Genomic DNA, 20,506 nt, shown 5'->3' on the forward strand with positions numbered 1-20,506 from the left:
ACCGCCCCTATAAGCAAAAGGAAATGAAATCCTTTTTGCGAAAGAACAAAGTAGATATTATAGCTATACTAGAAACGAGAGTAAAGGTGGAAAAGGCGAGGAAAATTCAGCAAGGATTTGGGGTGGGTTGGGAATTCTACTCCAACTACCCTTCGGCTCACAATAGTAGGATTTGGATTGGCTGGAAGCATAATGAAACAGAGATTACCCCGCTGCGGGAAACTTCCCAAATAGTCCATTGTAAGGTGAAGGCCAAACACTCGAACTTCTCCTGCAATGTGACGCTTGTGTATGGTCTAAACACTGCTGCCGAACGGAAACAACTATGGGAGCAGCTACGGACCATTAGTACAGGCATGAGTGACCCTTGGTTACTAACTGGCGACTTCAACACGATATTATCTGTGGAGGATAGAATTCATGGAGCACCTGTCCATATAAGTAAAACTACTGATTTCCAGGATTGCGTTGCTGATCTCGGGTTGGGGCTGGTTACGAGACGGGGATGCAAATTTTCATGGTGCAATAAACGCAACTCGGATGATAGGATATACAGCCAGATTGATTGGATTTTGGGGAATGCCGAATGGTTTTGCAAGTATGGTCAGTTGGAAGCTATATACATGAATCCTGAATGTTCTGACCATTCGCCTATTATGCTGAACACTGAGGTTACTATTACTTCAACCAAAAGGCCATTTAGATTGATAAATGCTATGCTAAACCAAGACACGTTTAAACAAGCTGTGACAAATACCTGGAACCAGCAAATTTCAGGCTATAGGATGTTTGTGGTATGGCAAAAATTGAAAAAGTTGGCAGTCAGGATTAGCGGGCTGAGCAAGGAGTACTCCACATTAGATAAAAAGCTGGACCTGCTCCATCTTAAATTACAGGAAATCCAGGATGCTCTAAATCTAGACTTCTTCAATGATCAACTGATCGAGGAGGAAAGAGAGGTGTTAGCGCAAATACAGGAGTGGGATACTATTCACGAGCAAGTCTTGCGACAGAAATCCAGAGCAACATGGATAGCTGTTGGTGATACAAACTCTAAGTTTTTTCATGCCCATCTCAAAGCCCGACAGACCAAGAACAGAATATCTAGTATATACACTGAGGTGGGAACGAAACTCTCTGACCCTGTACAAGTGCAGCAGGAATTCTTGCAATTCTTCCACAAGATCCAAGGTACAGCTGCTACAGAACTTCCCTGTCTAAACTTAGAAATTGCTAGGGATGGACCGTGTCTGTCCCTAGTACAGCAGCAAGAACTTCTTAGGCTCGTGTCGGCAGATGATGTCCGTAAGGCACTGAAGGAGCTGCCAGCCGACAAAGCACCCGGAATAGATGGTTATCCAGTGGAGTTCTTTAAGGAGTTTTGGAACGTGGTGGGAGACGACGTCACAAGTGCCATACTACAATTCTTTCAAAATGGCAAACTGCTGAAAGCAGTGAATTGCACAACTGTTACACTAGTGCCAAAAGTGCCGAATCCTACATATGTGAAAGATTTCAGACCCATAGCATGTTGCACCACTCTCTATAAACTAATAGCAAAGATTCTCACAGTGCGGCTGAAAACAGTGGTAGATTACATAGTAGGTCCGTCACAATCAGCTTTTATTGAGGGAAGGAGTATACTAGATAATGTGATAATTGCTCATGAGCTGCTGAAGGGATACACCAGGCAAGGAGTTTCGCCAAGATGTCTAATCAAAGTGGACATCCGGAAAGCCTACGACTCAATTGAATGGCCTTTCCTAAAAATGGTTCTACTAGAATTCGGGTTGCCACAAAAGTTTGTGGAATGGATCATGGTATGTGTGACTTCAGTTAGTTACTCGATTTTGATAAATGGAGGATTAACCCCTGTGTTCCAAGCAAAGAGAGGACTTAGACAAGGGGACCCGATGTCCCCTTATCTTTTTGTGTTGGCAATGGAATATTTGAACAGATCCCTCAAGCAACTACGATTTGAGCCTAATTTTAACTACCATCCTAGGTGTGAAAGGATGAATCTGATTCATATATGTTTTGCTGACGATTTGATAATGTGTTGCAGGGCTGACTTGGGATCCATTAAATACCTGTTGGAGAGATTTGAGCATTTCTCCAGTGTGTCGGGCCTCAAGGTAAACCTTGAGAAGAGTTCCTTGTATGTAGCTGGAATATCCGCGCAACTAAGAGATGAGATATTGGCAGATATGAGCTTTGCGCTAGGAAGTTTGCCTTTCAAATATTTGGGTGTACCCCTCTCTTCAAAGAAACTCAGTATCAGCCAGTGTATGCCTTTGGTGGATCGAATCACAAACAGAGTTAAGTGTTGGTCCTCTAAAATGTTGTCCTATGGAGGAAGGGTACAGTTGATTAAGAGTGTGCTATTCGAAATGCAAACCTATTGGGCACAAGTCTTTGTGCTACCGAAGAAAGTACTTCAGCTGGTCACGAATGTATGCAGGAATTTTCTTTGGACAGGATCTAGTGACTACACAAAAAGACCACCTGTAGCTTGGGATAAATTATGCCAACCCAAGTCTACAGGCGGTTTAAACATTTTGAACTACTATCTTTGGAACAAAGCAGCTATACTTAAATTGTTGTGGGCACTAACTAAACTGAAGGAGAAGCTATGGGTAAAATGGATACAAGCGTTCTACATCAAAAACAGAGAGATAGGTGATATGCAGGCGCCAAAACAAGCCAGCTGGCTTGTTAGGAAACTCTTTGATGCAAGAAAATGGCTAGACAACGACCTGAACATTGAGCAAAGACTGAACAAATATGCGGATTCGGGTAAGTTTAGCATTAAAAAAGCTTATCAAGATATGATGCCACAATTCCCGAAAGCTACTTGGAAGAAAGTGATTATGGTGAAGGGACTAGTCCCCAAACACCACTTTATCCTATGGCTAGCATTACAGCAAAGGCTGTCCACTGTGGATCGCTTAAGCAAATGGGGGATCCAAGTCCCGGGTGAATGTGTGCTTTGTAACTCAACTATGACAGAGACGCATGCACACTTATACTTTAGCTGCTCGTACTCTTCATATATTTGGCAGCAGTTGGTTAATTGGATGGGCTGGAATCGACAAATACAAGGCTGGGAGCACGAGGTTCAGTGGGTATGCTCCACCGTGAGACATAAAGGAGCTAGAGGAGATATCCTTGGCTTCCTACTGGCAGCGACTACATATCACATTTGGATGGAAAGGAACCAGCACAGGTTCCAACAGGGAAGTAAGACCAGTAAGGAACGACTAAAGGAGATAGTCATGCAAGTGTTTATCAAAGGGCAGCAGATGGCTGCTTGGAGCCCCATATTAGAGAGTAGAAATAGATTTCCATGTTAGTAGGCTAGGTGATGCAGATAGCACTACTGATAGCTTAGCTTTAGTCGTAGTCTACATAGCAGAGATGAGGGATACAATGAGAGAGCTGTTCCTATAGTCCAATGGAATAGCATGTACATAAATTAATACTTGGTTGAATAAAAATTTTCATTTGACCAAAAAAATAAAAATAAAAAAATAAAGCGACTTCTAGGTGGTTTTGTTCCATCTGGCCAAGCTTTGGTGAACAAAGTGAATCCGATATTATTATTTTTTTTAACTAAATAAGTAGACGTTTGGCCATGAAAAACAAATATTTTTCAGTTTATTTGGTATTTTGGAGTTGCAGTTGAAGATGGAGTTGTGTTTAGTTATAGTTTTTGCAAAAAATATTTGGTTGTTTGAATGTATTAAAAGTGAAAAAAAGTGAGAACAAGTTTTTTGGTGTTTTTCAAATTTCAATACAACTTCAAGTTGTATTTGAAATTGTTGTATTTGAAATTTTCATAACCAAATGCTGATTCTGAAAAAAAGCAATTTTTTTTTTTTTGGAAAAAAGTAAATAATTCTCATGGCCAAACGGGTCCTTAGGACCCAAAATCAATGAAAAAGAACCCAAAAACAAAAAGAAAATAAAAGAACAAAACAGAAACTCCACTTTCCCTGTTCAGTGTTCACTCACTATTGTGAGTGTGAGTTTGCCCAATTCCTTCATTTCCCCTCTTTTGCCCTTTTCATATCCGCAAAAGTGGGACATTGCAACACGCAAACCAATCCCATGTCACCATGTTTCACTAACCTTAAAAAATAAAAAATCAAATTAAAAAAGCATGCAAAAACGCTCCTCTCACAAACACTAAATAAATTAAAAAGAAAAGGGATAATGTCATTTTTGGTCCCTAAATTATAGGTATGTTCTGGACGAAATATATTTAACCCTTAATTAATCAAAATGTGTGTTTTTAGTCATTTTATATGTGAAAAGTATGCTCTATTTGAATTACTTTTAGAACTATATTGGCATCAATTATATAGAGTAACGATACAAATTTAACATAACACATAAGTAATTAGTGGTGGAACGACTAATAATTATAGTAAATTTGTGAATGATTACAAGCAAAGGGATAAAAATTGCACATATCAATTAATTGGAGGTTAAACGTGCTTAATCAGATATCAGAAGGATTAAAATTACTCCGTGCGTCCCAATTTATGTGATATACTTTATTTTTTTAATTTGTCAAAAAAAGAATGATATATTTCTATATTTAGAAAAAAAGTAATTTAACTTTAAACTTTCTTTTTACCCTTAATAAAATGATTTCAGACACACACATATTTATAACTTATTTTATATTGCAAATTTCAAAAGTATTCATTATTTTCATAACTACATATTTAGTCAAATTATATCACATTAATTGAGACTGAGACCTTAGAATTTACCAATATTGAAGGACAAAAAATGGTAGTAGTATTTAACTCTTAAAAAAGAGAGGAGGGAAAAGCGCTTAAAAAAATAATTTCCTCGAAAACCCTCTCAGTACATATTTATATATTTTACGTTTTATTTAATACTTTTTCTCCTCTACACTCCTTCTGCTTCAAATTTACGCTGTCTGTCTTATGTTTTTTCCCCTTTTTGGCCTTTCTTCTAGAAAAAACCATCTTTGAATAGGACTTAAAAATCTTTTGAGCGCTCACTTTTCCGCTAGGGTTTTCTTCTCCACATACGCTCTCTTTGCGTTTTCTAGGGTTTTTGTAACTGATTTCTAGGGTTTTATTATCAGTCACTATGGCGGCGGAGAAGCTTAGAGATTTGAGTCAGCCTATTGATGTTTCGTTACTCGATGCTACTGTTGCTGCTTTCTATGGCACTGGATCTAAGGAAGAGGTGAGGACATTTGTTGTTTCTCTTAATTGTTGGTTAATTTCACTAATTTTCGTTTTTGAATGGCTAGAAACGGTAAATACTTTTCTTTGAGTGCTTGTGTTTAGTTGAATGGAATGGCTTTGTTCTAAATTGGAAAATTGGTTCAGTGAAGATACATTTTGATACTTTTTTTTTTTTGGCGCTATAAGTTCGACATTTGGTTTGTATTCCCTTTGTGCTAGTTTATATAAGTGTGTTTGACTGGGCACGAAGTGTAAGAAAGAAAGGAAGACTTTTGAATTGTGTGGTCTGAAACGAGCTAAAGAAATTTTTGTGGGTAGGAATTGAAATGGGAATTTTAGAGTTACATTGTTGCTAAATAGAGAAAGGTGTCATTGTATTTGAGACTGACTAAAAAGGAAAGACTGTTATATATATTGGGATGGAGGGAGTAATTGGTTATAAGGAAGCGTAATTTTCTTTTGGAAATTTGAAGCATTTCTATTGCTTTCTCAAGTCATTCCTGTATTTTTTTGCCCAACTCATTGATGTCACCAAGGGATTCGTAGTTTCAGAGGCCTGGAATGTACAATGTTAAAATTCTTTATTTCCCACACCATGTTTTAAAAAATGGAAAAGAATAAGAGAAAAATGCAGGAAAAGGGGAAAAGTCCCCACCTACGTATGAAAAAAAAATAAAAAATGAAGGCTTTGGATGTAGGTGGTTCTTGCTCCGTGGTATCCCGAATTTTAATTTCATCATCTTGAAGATAGGTATATAGTGGCACGTTAGAAGGATTTTCGACCCTGCTATGTGGATAAAGAAAAATAAAAGGGAATGCTCTAGTTACCCTGTTGGTATGGGTATAACTCAGCAGTTCTCTAGTATGGCTCTAGTTACCCTGTTGGTGTATAACGCAGTTTGCTGCTGGAACACTTAAAAAAAAAAAAGGTGAAGTTGAGTGGACTCTTCACTTTTATCGCACACGTGTCGGATTCTTCAATAAATACACTACTTTTGGAGAATCCGAAACGCACCAGTTGACATTTTTGAAGAGTCTGAGCAACATAGAAAAAAAAAGGCGTCTATTGCATTCAATAAGGCTCATTTGAATGCTTTTTAGCTTGTAGATTCACCAATTGAATAATGTGGTTTATATTCTGTGAATTAGTAAGCATCATAATTAAAAAAAAAATGGAAAATATCAGACATGAGTGTTTACTGTGAATAACAATTCAGTAAGGCCGTGTTAATTGCCCGTCATGATAACAAGTCTGTTCTCCAGTGAAAGGGGTGTATCAATGAGCCTTAAATGGTGACTCTTCACTGAGGCAATTGTATAATTCCGACAAATTTCATGTCGCTTGAATTGTCTTGAGATTGTGACTGTTTCTCTCCTTGGAAATAATCATTTTAGATGGACTTATGATTTGCATGGAATTAACAAAGGAACAAGATAGGCAAAAGGGAATGCTAGGAATAGTTGATACACGAGGAGTTAGTTTGAATACTGGAATTCACAAAATCGCTGTTCTCATTGCTAGCCATATTACAAGAATATTTCGAAGACTGGATTACAATAATAATGATAGTGGTGTGCGATACAAACAACCATCTGGATTACAATAATTATGATGATAGTGGTAAGCGATAGAAACTTCCAGCTGGTATTTAATGTGATTTTTGCATCTGCTTTTTTTTTTGGCTACCAGATATTTACGTGGACCCCTCAATTTCCTGCTAGGCTCGGAAGAAAAGAAAACAAAGTATTTGTTGTTCCATGTTAAAATGTAGATTATAGATTAAATTTTTGCGGATACAAGGGAACAACTATAGAGAATAAACAAAAGAAGATGGCTTAGCCCCAAAGGAATTTTTCGAACTTTTCATTTCCATTTTATTTATTAAAAGTATCATAGATATAGCTTGTCAATTGGTTTGCTATGTCATCACTACTGATGATTCCCCTTTTTGAACAATTATTCTAGCTTTGGAAATATTTCCGGAGTGTTTTTTGCTCTTTTGTTAAGTGTATACTGTATGTATTGCTTTGCAGAGAGCTGCAGCGGACCATATTTTGCGTGATTTGCAAAATAATCCAGATATGTGGCTTCAAGTGGTTCACATTCTATCGAGCACACAAAGTCTGAATACTAAGTTTTTTGCGTTGCAGGTCAGTTTTACAGTATTTTGGCGATATTGGACTTGCAGTCATGACCTTTTTGTTTGATTTTTAGTTTCAATGTTTAAATTGGGTTGAGATTGTTTAACTGTTATACTGTGATTAATGTTTTTAATTTTAGCGTCGGTATTTAGATAGGATTGAGATTGTTCAACATAACTGTTGTACTGTGATAATGTTTCCTTGGTAAGTGTGACTTTGAGTGATGTTGCACTGGGGAGAAAAGTAATATGTATTATCTTGTCATGATTTAAGATGAGAGTTAAGTTTAGGAATTATTCTTGGACATTGGAGATAAGGGAGGCTGACAATCCAAATAGTAGCTTTTTTGAAAATTGCGGAGTTTGAATTGAGTTATTAGCATTGTGGAAAAACGTGGAACAGAATGCTAAAGTTTCATGTCTTGAATGTTTAAAAGCTAGAGATGCTGTCAGGTGGCATTTATTTCGTAAATACCGAAATAAAAGATGTGTTTTGGTTCACTTCTTTTTCTCTGCTTGTTTGACACTTCTAATTTAGTTATATTTGGCTGGATATTAACTGGCTTCACCCTGCAGGTTCTAGAAGGTGTTATAAAGTATAGATGGAATGCATTGCCTGTTGAACAAAGAGATGGAATGAAAAACTATATTTCCGAAGTTATTGTGAAGGTATAATTACACAATTGTTTTCATTTTCTCTTTAAGTTTTTTGGACCTTGAATTGAATCTCTGATTCCCATCGATTTTATTGACTGTTCCATTTATGCTTCTCCCTATATTGAGTTCAGCTTTCCAGTGATGAAGCATCTCTTCGGCGGGAAAGGTTGTATATCAGCAAGCTAAACATAATATTGGTTCAGGTACTCTTAATACACACATCACTTTTTTCATCAAGAAGAAAAACACAGACACACACAGCGCTCATTCTCTCACACACATGCACGCATAAGCTAAACATAATATTGGTTCAGGTACTCTTAAATACACACAACACTAGTTTTATCAAGAAGAAAACACACACACACAGAGTTCTCTCTCTCTCTCTGTGATTGATTGCAAATGATGAGACTGATTGTGACTCAAGTTACACATGAAGTTGAAAGGTCTTACATAATTTATTTTTTCCTTGGCATTTACATTCAGATTTTGAAGCATGAGTGGCCAGCAAGATGGCGAAGTTTCATTCCTGACTTAGTTGCGGCTGCAAAGACAAGCGAAACTATTTGTGAAAACTGCATGGCCATATTGAAGGTTTCTCTACATCTCATTTCCATCTTCCAATGAAAACATTAGAATCAAGTGCACCTTGATAACTTGAAATGATAATCTTCAGCTTCTCAGCGAGGAGGTTTTTGATTTCTCGAGGGGTGAAATGACTCAACAAAAGATCAAGGAGCTCAAACAATCTTTAAACAGGTACAATTCCATATCTGTATGAGCTTTTTCCTTATAAATCTTTTTCATGTATGTTTTCACTAGTTTAATTTTCAACATAGGATTGTTTGATTTATGGGATAGCCTGAAGTACTAGCTTTGACATACTGATGTTGAGTAGAATCTAGAAACCATTTGCCAGTGAGGCCTTGGTAAGGTTTTGAAATTGGGAATAGAAGAGAGGAATTAAGTAGAAATAGGAGAATGGTAGAGAAATCTGAAACTAAAAAACTTCCCTTTCGTTGGTTTCTAGAGAAAATAGGATGCAAAGAGTAATCAAAAAAAAAAAAAAAAAAAAAAAAAAAAGAAGAAACAACAAATAGGATGTGAAGAGTTATCATTGTTCTGGTGAGAGTCTATGTGAGCACAGGAGAAAATATTTCTCCATTCTATGTTTTTCCCTTTGTGGAAGAAAGATCATTTACATAAGTTTATTTTCTTCTCTTCCTTTTTGATAAGTGCATAAGCTTGTTGTATTTTTTGTTTTCGATTAGATAATATTTTATCCATTTGTCTTATACTGGTCTATTATTTTACACAATTGACACTTGTTCTTCCCTCTTATTTTTTAATTGTATCATTGTCTTTTGTTTTTCTAACATTGAATGTGATTAAACCCTGGTTATTTCTCCTATTGCCCGATTAAATCAGTTGAGAATTAAAAGATTCTCATTCTATACACTGTATGGATTGTAGAGCTCCTTTTATAATTTTGAAGAAGAGGGTCTTTTAATATAACCATTATGTACATCTTAATTATTGCGAGATATCTTATTTTCCATTTATGAATTTAGACTTATCTTTCTAAGACACTGGTTCCTTTGTTTACAGCGAGTTTCAACTCATCCATGAGCTATGCATGTATGTGCTATCAGTATCGCAAAGAACTGAGCTCATCAGAGCTACACTTGCTACACTACATGCTTTCCTTTCATGGATCCCACTTGGCTATATTTTTGAATCAACACTGGTTTGTATTTCTCAGCTGCTTATTATATATCTTTTGAAGCATGTTCTACAGTTTGCTGTTTCGGTACCACATGTGTTTGAGAAGTGCTGCCTGACTTGTGTCTCTTCATATTTCAGCTGGAAACCCTGCTTAAGTTTTTCCCCGTGCCAGCTTATCGCAATCTCACTCTTCAGTGTCTAACAGAGGTATATTATGACAAGATCTTTACTAGAGTTTCTTTTAACAACTGAATTGATCCACAGAGGTTCAGTATACTTCTTGGCTTCTGTGTTAATTTGACAGGTTGCTGCCCTTACTTTTGGGGATTTTTATAATGACCAGTATGTCAAGATGTACACCATATTCATGGTGCAGTTGCAGGTGAGCGAGATTAATCATTGACGCTGCTTTATGCTTTTTTTAATTGGTTCAAGAGTGTACCCCAGATGAAGTCAGTATATGGGTCTTAATTATATCTTTGTATTGCTCTATCTAGTTTCTCTGTCAACTTTGTAATGGTTGACAGGGATTTTTGTGTTTTTGAGCATGTTAAGGCTATTTGGTTTTACTCTGAAGCTCGGCTATTTTCTCTTTGTTTTTTATTTGAGCCTTAAGAGAGTTTTTCCTAGAATTGGTTGCGTGGTCTACACATTGTTAGAAGTTATTAGAGGAAACCTTCTCTATGTATCAAATTTTGAATTGTTGTGTGAATTGACAAAGAGATTGTGCGGGATAAGTTCTTTATAAATTTATTATAAAGGTGAATGTTAGTCTTATGGAAACCTTTGTGGGGAATATTCAATCACTGACATACTGCCAAGAAGAAATTTTGGTCTGATAATAGTGAACCATATTGATGGATTACAGCGGGAAGTTGACTAATTTTGTGTCATCCGTGGCGAACCATATTTCTTTCTAGGTTTCTTACTAGTTTGTATACCACTTGTATACAGGGCTGCCTCAGAACATCTGTGAATCTTTTATATTATCAAAAAAAGATATATAATCTGAGTAGGAGATATGGGAGACTTTTAAATCTTCTCTAGGACAATGGTTAAAGCAAAGGTGCTATGACTCATTAGACTAGGTTGTTCTCTTGTTGACAGAATGCAGGCCCTCTTTAAATTGCTCATTCTGGTCTTGTCTAGATACTTTAGTCTCTGTCTGCTTTGTCCTTTAGGAGATGCTATGATGAGTTTGAGTTTGCCTTTCAATGTAGATTTAGTAAAACGTCACGTTCAATGCTTTGATATCTGAATTGGAATGTCGCTGTAGACTCAGTTGCTTGAAGCAAAATGTCCAAGCTTGCAGTTGTAAATTGATTCAACTGCTGTCCTCGGTGTTAATGTTGTTGATATAGCTTATTTAGTAATACCTTAGTTTTTGGGCTAATTGTGCTCATTATCTGATGTCTTTTTTTTTTCCCCGCATCTAGAATGTTCTTCCTCCCAACACAAGCATTCCCGAGGCCTATGCTAATGGAAGCAACGAAGAGCAGGTTTGTTTGAGATAGTGAATGGTTAGTTTATTGTTGTATTCACGTGTAAACTTATGCTTCGCTTTCCTTTATTTAGGCATTTATTCAAAATCTGGCATTGTTTTTTACGTCATTTTTTAAGGTAAGCTTCTTTACTTTATGTTTACGACATGAGAACTTTCATTTTGAAGTTGTGTGACAATATGATTTTGGCGTGTAGTCAGCATTTTCTCTTACAAGCTACTATGTATGCAGTCTCATATACGTGTGCTAGAATCATCACAAGAGAGTATAAATGCCCTCCTGTTGGGACTTGAGTATCTTATTAACATCTCATATGTTGATGATACAGAGGTTTTCAAGGTATTGTTCCACTGACTGTTCGTGATTCATACTCTTTCTTGGAAGAGTCTGATAGGTAAGGTGTGGTTTGACAGGTTTGCTTGGACTACTGGAATTCCTTAGTTCTTGAGCTGTTTGAACAAACTCATCATAATCTAGATAATCCTGCAATGACTGCAAATATGATGGGGCTCCAGGTATGACAGCTTACTTGGATACTTTTGCGTATAACTCCCAAAAAACGAGCTGCTGATATGCAAGTTTTTGTGTTAATTAAGCAGATGCCCTTGCTTTCCGGTATGGCTGATGGCCTTGGAGCGCAACTTGTGCAGAGGAGACAACTTTATTCTGGTCCAATGTCCAAGTTGAGGCTACTTATGATATCTCGCATGGCCAAACCTGAAGAAGTTCTCATTGTTGAGGATGAAAATGGGAACATTGTCCGTGAAACAATGAAGGACAATGACGTCCTTGTGCAATACAAGGTATCTATCTTGTTATAGAATAACCAGTTCAATTTGATTGGCATTCTTTTGCTCCTCTCGTTGGGTTGGAGTAAATTAAGAGATGCATATTATATCTGGCGAAATGCACTTTGCCTGATTCTTGTTTTGCAATGTCGAGTCCTTTTTTTACGTGTTTAATAATGTTTAACGTTGCAGATCATGAGGGAAACTTTGATCTACTTGTCACATCTTGATCATGACGATACTGAAAAGCAGGTGAACTTCCTTTAAAGCCATCAACTTTGATATGTGACTTAAATAAATGTAATTAAAGCAGCATGCTAAATGTTCCGTAAGCTAGTATCAGTTCTCTATTTTCATATCGTTCTGCATGGTTAATTGGTGTCCAAGAAGTCTACTTTGGAAATAGGTGGTTTGGATGTGCTATTATTAGTTTTCTCGATTATTGTGAGTGTCTTGGTAATTGCTGGAGAGCTCTTAAATACATGAATTCCCTATCTGTTGTATAATTAGTCGAGGTAATGATACTATCTTTATTTGCGAGCTATGGAAAGGAGGTCTGGGCAATTTCAATTGTCTTCTGGCTGATTACCTAGTCATAGTTGAGCTGTTCATTTGTTTATCAACATACTTTCATGTGCTGTTGCTAATTGCTTCTGGCTTGATGAACCTTTATCTGTGATTGTATGTCGTTAGCTACTATTTTTTCACTTTGACACTGTTTCGGGAAAAAATATTTCATGGTGCGCTGTCACTATCTTTTGAGATTCATAATGTTTCCATATTTGTGTATCACTCCAGATGCTGAAGAAACTTAGCAAACAACTCAATGGTGAAGATTGGTCGTGGAACAATCTAAATACATTATGTTGGGCAATTGGTTCCATATCTGGGTCGATGGTGGAGGAGCAGGTATGCTTATACTAGTTTGTTTTATGTAGGTATCTACCAAATTACATTTTATCCTAGTTTGTTTTGTGTAGGTATCTACCAAATTGCATGGTTCCACTGCAAGTCAAGTTGTTTTTTGGCTGTGCAACTTTTTTGCTTTCCCTCGTTCAAGAGAACGTCTTAAATGCTGTTTTATGTTGTCAATTACTAAAGTTTTGCTTTGCTTCGTCTATGTGCATCTTCTTATTCTTGCATTAAACCGAGCAATACGACAAAAGCTCTTTTGTATCATTTGAATGCCAAGATTTTGATTTCTCACAATTTTTCCATGTGTTCACTTTGGCAGGAGAACAGATTCCTTGTCATGGTGATACGTGATTTGCTGAACCTATGTGAAATCACCAAAGGAAAAGACAACAAAGCTGTAATTGCAAGTAATATAATGTATGGATTTGATGTCATTGTGGCCTGCCAGTTGTTATTCATTTTGCCAGACATTTTAATTCCAGTTCATAGTGATTACAAGGCTAATTGAACGTTGTTCATTGTTTTACATCTACTTTTCTCTCAAAAAATCACAAATCTAATCTTCTCCAGAATGTTGCTTAGACTAATTCTTTGAGATGGTGTATTGCCTATGGGTACACTCAATCCTTTCATTAAGAATTGTTGTCATGACTTTTTTGATCAACTGCCAGGTATGTGGTTGGGCAATATCCTAGATTTTTGAGAGCTCATTGGAAGTTCTTGAAGACTGTCGTGAACAAATTGTTCGAGTTCATGCATGAAACACATCCTGGAGTGCAGGTTACTATTTCTTTTTCTTAATCATTTAACTTTCAGCTGCTGTTATCCTTGTCGGAGTTTTCTTTGCCCGCTAATTACTGAATGGTTTGTTCACATAATCACCAATTGTTGTGCTGGCGCATACAACTGGTGATCATTTGGTCATTTTTGTGAAAGTCCTATGGAATATTGCCACGTGGTATCAGGAATCAGGTCTCTCTTTGTTATTGGCATTGGGTTGCCAAATAAGTGATGAAATGATTTGCACCCCTCTTTTGTTCTGGGGGTGTTGTTGGGTATGGGTTAGATTGCGGGGTATTTATTTCACCTTATAGCCTAGAACACTGTATTGCAATCAACTATTTTCTTGTGCTTATATGCTATGGTTCATTATGGTGACAACGTTTCTGTTCCTGAGGACCTTCTGTCTCTTTTCTCTAGGATATGGCCTGTGATACTTTTTTGAAAATCGTTCAGAAATGCAAGCGCAAGTTCGTTGTAGTCCAGGTAATAGAATTGTTTGTCAATTTGCATCATTTCTTTTTCAAGATACAAGGGTGAGAAAATGACTGAACACTGATCCTGTACTGGTGACTATCCTTGATCTCAGGTTGGAGAAAACGAGCCATTTGTCTCAGAACTCTTAACGACTCTTCCCACAACTATTGCAGATTTAGAACCTCATCAGATTCATACCTTCTACGAATCCGTAAGAGCTTTTTGTTCCAATGAATAAATTTCATTTCTTTTCACTTGTTCCTTTAGATGTATTTATTCCCTATGCCTTATTTTATATGGCGGTATTTGACTGGGCACCGAGTTTAAAAATAAGACCTCTGGCACATACTGAAAGTCATTAAGGGTAAAATGCTAAGTTTAAAGTTAAAAAACTTTCCAAAAATATAGAAAGGTTTCATTCTTTTCGAGACAAACTAAAAAGATAGAGGTACGATATAGAAGCTGGGTACTTAATCTTCTAAACTGAAAGAGGTTCTGTGTCATTTTACCAGGTTGCTCAAATGATCCAAGCAGAACCTGATCCCCAAAAAAGAGATGAGTATGTCCAGAGGTTGATGGAGCTTCCAAATCAGGTTAGCTTCTACTGACATATGGTCTAGATTAGATGTATTTGGATGCTACTATTTATATATTTTTATTTATCCATTTTTGCGTACTAATATCTGTCTTTGCGTCCATTGAAAGTGCTGCATAACAAGTTATGGAGTTTGCACTACATATTATTGTGGCTTATGAACATTTAATTTTGCAGAGATGGACTGAAATTATAGGCCAGGCACGACAAAGTGTGGACTACCTGAAGGATCCAGATGTTATTCGGGGTGTTCTGAATATATTGCAGGTTACCTTTTATACCCAGCACCGCTTCGTCAAATAATTTCATTAAATGTAGATAAATAATATATGAAGATAATTTAGTATAACATTGAATATCAGAAACTGTCAGATATGCACTCTTGGTCCAGCAGTCAAGCTGTTCCTTTAATTTGAATAGAGAGGTTACACGATTGAACCTTCTTTCCGCTTTCTCCGTGCTGTTCTTTTTCTTCCTTTCTTTTAAGTTTTAGCAATTGGGTTTAATTTATTTAGTTATTTCAAAGCTCTTATAACAGTTTTAAAAAAAATAATATTTCATTCCTTCCTGCGTATGGAGGGTAATTTGGAAGAAAAGGAATCAACAGTGTTTTGAAAGCAAATATGAAAATATACATATATTGAAATATAGATTTATATATTTTTTTTGGCTTTTTGGTGTAGACTAGTGGATGTTAATACAGTAGATAGAACATTAGATTTCCTTAGTTTCCTACAGCGATGTAAAGGAGCTGATTTGTGTGTAGCCTGGCACAAACTTTGTGCTTGCTTCTTTTTGTTATATCTACCATTCCAAAAAATGTCAGGATGTTCCTTTTTGCTTTTAAATATGGAGTTTAAAAACATCATGTCAAGGCTCTTTTACCAGTTTAAAATAACAATGTCTCAAGGCTCATTTGGTAAATAAAATACAATTTAATATAAAGGTAGAATTGTCCATCAATCGTTTCTAACATCACCTTTGTAATACACCAACCTCACCACTTGCATTAAGAACTTTTGTAGGATTGTCATCAAGGACAATTATGTTAATGTAAATGAAGTGTGTTTTATTAATATGATGACCATGTTACAATAATTTAATTATTTTTTATTTCGTCAAATGTTGACACCACGTACGGAAAACTCTGCGTATGCCACCTATTCAGAATTCCCTCATGGTTTTCTGGGTTTTTCTTTTACCCTCTTTTTTCTTCTCGTTGGAGGTATTTCGCAAATACTTGCTAGGGTAAGGAAGAAGCCAGGCAAAGGGGGACAATGACCCTACCCGGTGCTCTACTTCCACTAGGTCATGAACTAGATCAGAATCATTCTCAACGAGCCCATAAGAAGTGATCCATTTTCTATAATAATTTTAGTTCTTTGAAATCTTTCAGTATTAAATTTGGTGAATTGATTTTCTCAAATTTGGTTATTTAGACTTGAAGCACGTGGTATGATGTATAGTCCTCTTTCTGCATATGCATGATTTCTTTACAGTCAGTCATATTTATCTCAAAAGTGACTTTAGCGAGCCTTCAATTTTCCAGCAATTTCTGTAGTAAGTGAATCATGGCAGTTCAAGTTTATAACCACATATTAAAGTTTCTGCCTTGAATACTATGTGGTCGCAAAATGTAGTATGTTTATCATGTCATTATGGGATTTGTTAGCACAAGCTAGCTGCAGTATGTGTGGGATTCGTGATGCAGGCCTCTCATTATGTACTATACACACACATACACACATTCTCTCTCTCTCTCTCTCTCCCAACATAGATGTTGCCACATGATTTGGCAATCACAGCCCTATTGGAAAATATTTGGTTGACGTTTGAAATAATAAAACTTAGTAATATATGTTTTGTTCACAATTTTGTTTATTATTTCAAACGTCACCCAAATATTTTCCAATAGGGCCCTGACTTATGCTGTGATTTCCAAATCATGTGGCTACATCTGTGTTGGGATCAGGGAGCTTTGACAATCAGTCTTCATACCCTATTTCATTTAAAATGTTACGTCTTTTGCATTAAAGTTTTCCTATTTTGAACATGAGATTTATCTCCCTTTTTTGCCTTGCAGACAAATACAAGTGCTGCTAGCTCACTAGGAACTTATTTCTTACCTCAAATTTCTCGCATCTTTCTGGACATGCTCAATGTTTATAGGTATGGGCATCGTATTTTCTTTTTCTTTATTTGATTTTTATTTTCTAAATATTTAAATGGCTCGTTAGTATATTAACTTGTGATTGCATGTATTTGGTGTTTAGGTTGTCACCGATGCCATTTTGTTCCCACTTTTCAAATTGTATTGGGCTTTTCTGAATTTTAGTCGTGAACCTTTTCTGTTGCAGGATGTACAGTGAGCTTATATCTACAAGCATAGCACAAGGAGGGCCCTTTGCCTCAAGGACATCCATTGTGAAACTCTTGCGGTAGGTTCCAGTTTTTTTTTTTTTTTCCTCTTCTTCTTGCCAACTTTAAGATGCACCTTCTTACACGTGTGATGTGTGGCAGCTCGGTAAAAAGGGAAACATTAAAGCTTATTGAAACATTTTTGGACAAGGCAGAAGATCAACCACATATCGGGAAGCAATTTGTGCCGCCAATGATGGACCCAGTTTTGGGTGACTATGCAAGGAATGTGCCTGATGCTAGGGAATCTGAAGTTCTCTCTCTTTTCGCTACAATTATAAACAAGTAAGATAATGGCCCTCAACCCCCAGCTGACACTCAGCATGACCGAAATCATAAATTGTCTGCTCCATAGTGATGCCCATGAATTTCTGTTATGCAACATTTTGTCCATATTCTCATGGTACATCGACTTCTATATCTAACAGTTTTCTTGTTAGGTACAAGGGTGCTATGATTGAGGATGTCCCTCGAATATTTGAAGCTGTTTTCTCGTGTACTCTGGAGGTTACTTTTTTCCCCTCCTTTTTCCGAGTTGATTACTTCTATTCTATAGGTTAGTTAATTGTGTAGTAACTTTATAAGTAGTCTCTTCTATATTAAGTCATCCCAACATTACAACATCTATGCCTCAGTCCCAAGCGTCATCCACAACATTGTGTACTTAAGATTTGTAAAGTGCTTGTTTGAGAAAGGGTGCTCCTATTTCAGTTATGCTGCATTGTTGCGTGTTCTCATGAATGTTATTGATGTATTTGTTTAAGGCATTAATTTTGGTGATACTATTCATCATCCTCATTATCTGATTACAAATTCTTTGTTCTGTTGCTTCTTAGATGCTTCTGTATCTGTTTCTTGAAGTCTTTAACTGCTTTTAGTATCATGGTTTTCATAGAGGCAATCTCATGTTGCCTCTCAAGCAATTTTATCAGGTAGTGAGGCTGTTGATATGCCCTGTCCAGGGTGACACAACGAACTGTAATATGCTTTAGAGATAATTTTGTTACTTTGATAAATTTTTGGGAAGTTAAACACCGTGATCGCCCATGATCTGTTTTGATGAATTCGTTCTATGTACAACAGATGATCACAAAAAACTTTGAGGATTATCCGGAGCATCGGCTCAAGTTCTTTTCGTTACTTCGTGCAATTGCTACACATTGTTTTCCTGCTTTAATACGGCTGTCGAGTGAGGTTTGCATTTTTTTTTCCTGCTCTCGGTATAATGTTATGGACCACCAATTCTGGTTTATGAAGCTTGCAATCCTTAAGATTATTTATATGCCTGTCATCTTTATTTTGAATGTCTAGATGAGCTTATGATAGATTTTCATATTCTCTTGTTTTTTGATCAGCAATTAAAACTTGTTATGGATTCTATAATATGGGCGTTTCGGCACACGGAGAGGAACATTGCTGAAACTGGGCTTAATCTCTTGCTGGAAATGCTGAAAAATTTTCAGGTGCTTCTTTATTGTTGGCCATCATATTGATTTTTTAGTTTATGTGGTGGAAGTTTAACAGTTTCTTCTCTCATGGCAGGTTTCTGAGTTTGCTAACCAGTTTTATAGGACTTACTATTTGACGATCGAGCAAGAAATTTTTGCTGTTCTAACAGACACGTTTCATAAGCCTGGGTTTAAATTGCATGTATTGGTGCTACAGCATTTATTTTGCCTGGTATGTGTCTACCTAACAGATTGGTCATCCTATTTGTACTAGCATTCTTTGTAACATACTGCTGTGATTTCAGGTGGAGTCTGGCATGTTGACTGAGCCTCTATGGGATGCTTCGACAGTGCCTTATCCATATCCAAATAATGCAGCCTTTGTTCGTGAATACACCATTAAGCTTCTTAGTACATCCTTCCCCAACATGACATCAGCTGAAGTATGAGCATAAGTTTTATGTGATATTTTTCAGGTCAATTTGTTTATACTTTTGCTTTTGATGTTAGTAATGGTTTGCTCTTTTTTCAGGTGACTCAGTTTGTCAGTGGGCTATTTGAGTCAACCAATGACCTTCCCACATTCAAGAATCACATAAGGGACTTCCTTGTGCAATCAAAAGAATTCTCTGCTCAGGTTAGTGTTAATAAGTTGACCATTTATTCCAAACTGGAGGTCCTCTATTTCTCTACCCTCTTCCCGTATGTAAATGCTCCGGCAGACCCTAATAGATTGTCACACCTTTTGTTATAATGGTATCCAATTTCCTGGAGGAAAAAACTTTATAAGATGTAGGACCCTACTTTTAATCTATTCATTGTTCATTATTACCTATTTGTTCTCAAAAAAACTTACAAGTGTAATGTACTAATGTTAATAACTAGCTTATTCATTTTTACTCGTCTTTAGCTGTTTTTTGAACCACTTAACTCTGTTCAAACTAAAGATCTACCCTTTTCGTTTCTGGACTTCTGATATCCTCACCTGGATTCTTCACTTCTCCTGCAGGACAATAAGGACCTTTATGCTGAGGAAGCAGCTGCCCAGAGAGAGAGGGAACAACAGCGGATGCGTTCTATTCCTGGTCTAATTGCACCTAATGAGATACAGGATGAAATGGTTGATTCATGAGATACACAATGTTCACATATATCCGTTTATACCTCTGGAGGTGGTGTGGGTGTTTGAGAATGTTATCACGGACTGTTGTGGCCAGCTCATCCTATTTTAAAAAAAATTCTATCCTGTTGCAAAAATTTTCTCACAATAGTACTGAAAGTGGTCTGGCCTTGTGGCATTGGTTCCAAGGGAAGGATTGGCTGGGTGTAGGTAGTTAGACCCTAATCTAGGAATACAGCATGTGTATGGACATTCATGGTTTCATTTGCGATACTTTAGTTGGCTAGAGGAATTGATGGATTGTTGAATTGGCCTCATATTTCTGCCATCAGGAGTAGGTTTATTAATGTATACAGGCATTGGCCGGCTGTGCAGTAATCATTTTTGTGTTTTGGTGGAGACGACAGTGTATTATTTTTGCACTATATGCACTAGTGTGATTTAGTTATTGCGTTATTGGTACATGTGGCTTTTTGCCAACAATTGTGTTGGAAATGTATCAGTGGTTCGTGCTCATAAGAGTTTAAAAAGAATCAACAGTAAAACAAAATATAGGCACGTGTTGATTGTTTTATTTCGTTTGGTTCGCTCTTGCTGAAACTTTTGTCTCCAAATAAGAATAAGTGGAGTATTCAATCTTGAACATCTGCGTCTGCGGGGATGTTATTTTTCCCTTCTTTTTCATGGTCTCCGTAGACGGATTCAAATT

At 36.7% G+C, this 20,506-nt stretch overlaps 1 protein-coding gene across 3 annotated transcripts; it reads left to right on the forward strand.

The window, feature by feature from the left end:
* The first annotated feature begins 4,908 nt into the window (after nt 1-4,908).
* Nucleotides 4,909-20,196, forward strand: LOC132056276 (protein EXPORTIN 1A). 3 transcript variants are annotated; one of them, XM_059448393.1, is made up of 32 exons: nt 4,909-5,229; nt 7,266-7,382; nt 7,949-8,041; nt 8,161-8,232; nt 8,516-8,623; nt 8,706-8,788; nt 9,638-9,776; nt 9,893-9,961; nt 10,059-10,136; nt 11,191-11,253; nt 11,330-11,374; nt 11,488-11,595; nt 11,670-11,771; nt 11,853-12,059; nt 12,237-12,296; nt 12,843-12,953; nt 13,279-13,376; nt 13,631-13,739; nt 14,160-14,225; nt 14,329-14,427; nt 14,729-14,809; nt 14,989-15,078; nt 16,895-16,980; nt 17,169-17,249; nt 17,332-17,514; nt 17,670-17,736; nt 18,313-18,423; nt 18,585-18,692; nt 18,772-18,909; nt 18,983-19,120; nt 19,210-19,314; nt 19,687-20,196. In XM_059448393.1, the coding sequence occupies exons 1-32, from the start codon at nt 5,131-5,133 to the stop codon at nt 19,807-19,809; spliced, it is 3,237 nt and encodes a 1,078-aa protein (XP_059304376.1). In that variant the 5' UTR covers nt 4,909-5,130; the 3' UTR covers nt 19,810-20,196. The 3 variants fall into 3 exon arrangements, with proteins under 3 accessions (XP_059304376.1, XP_059304377.1, XP_059304378.1); XM_059448394.1 differs by having other exon boundaries at nt 4,910-5,229; nt 11,856-12,059; XM_059448395.1 differs by lacking the exons at nt 4,909-5,229; nt 7,266-7,382; nt 7,949-8,041; nt 8,161-8,232 and adding an exon at nt 8,326-8,343.
* The last annotated feature ends 310 nt before the right edge of the window (nt 20,197-20,506 follow it).

Source organism: Lycium ferocissimum, chromosome 5, assembly GCF_029784015.1.
Source record: "Lycium ferocissimum isolate CSIRO_LF1 chromosome 5, AGI_CSIRO_Lferr_CH_V1, whole genome shotgun sequence".
In the NCBI taxonomy this organism is placed as follows: Eukaryota; Viridiplantae; Streptophyta; class Magnoliopsida; order Solanales; family Solanaceae; genus Lycium; species Lycium ferocissimum.

Bases quoted from the DNA above. Each gene is read 5' to 3' on its own strand.
- LOC132056276 (XM_059448393.1), top strand. From the start codon at position 5,131: ATGGCGGCGGAGAAGCTTAGAGATTTGAGTCAGCCTATTGATGTTTCG. The intron at 10,137-11,190 runs GTGAGCGAGATT...CCCCGCATCTAG, and splicing joins TATTCATGGTGCAGTTGCAG to AATGTTCTTCCTCCCAACAC. The intron at 12,297-12,842 runs GTGAACTTCCTT...GTATCACTCCAG, and splicing joins ATGACGATACTGAAAAGCAG to ATGCTGAAGAAACTTAGCAA.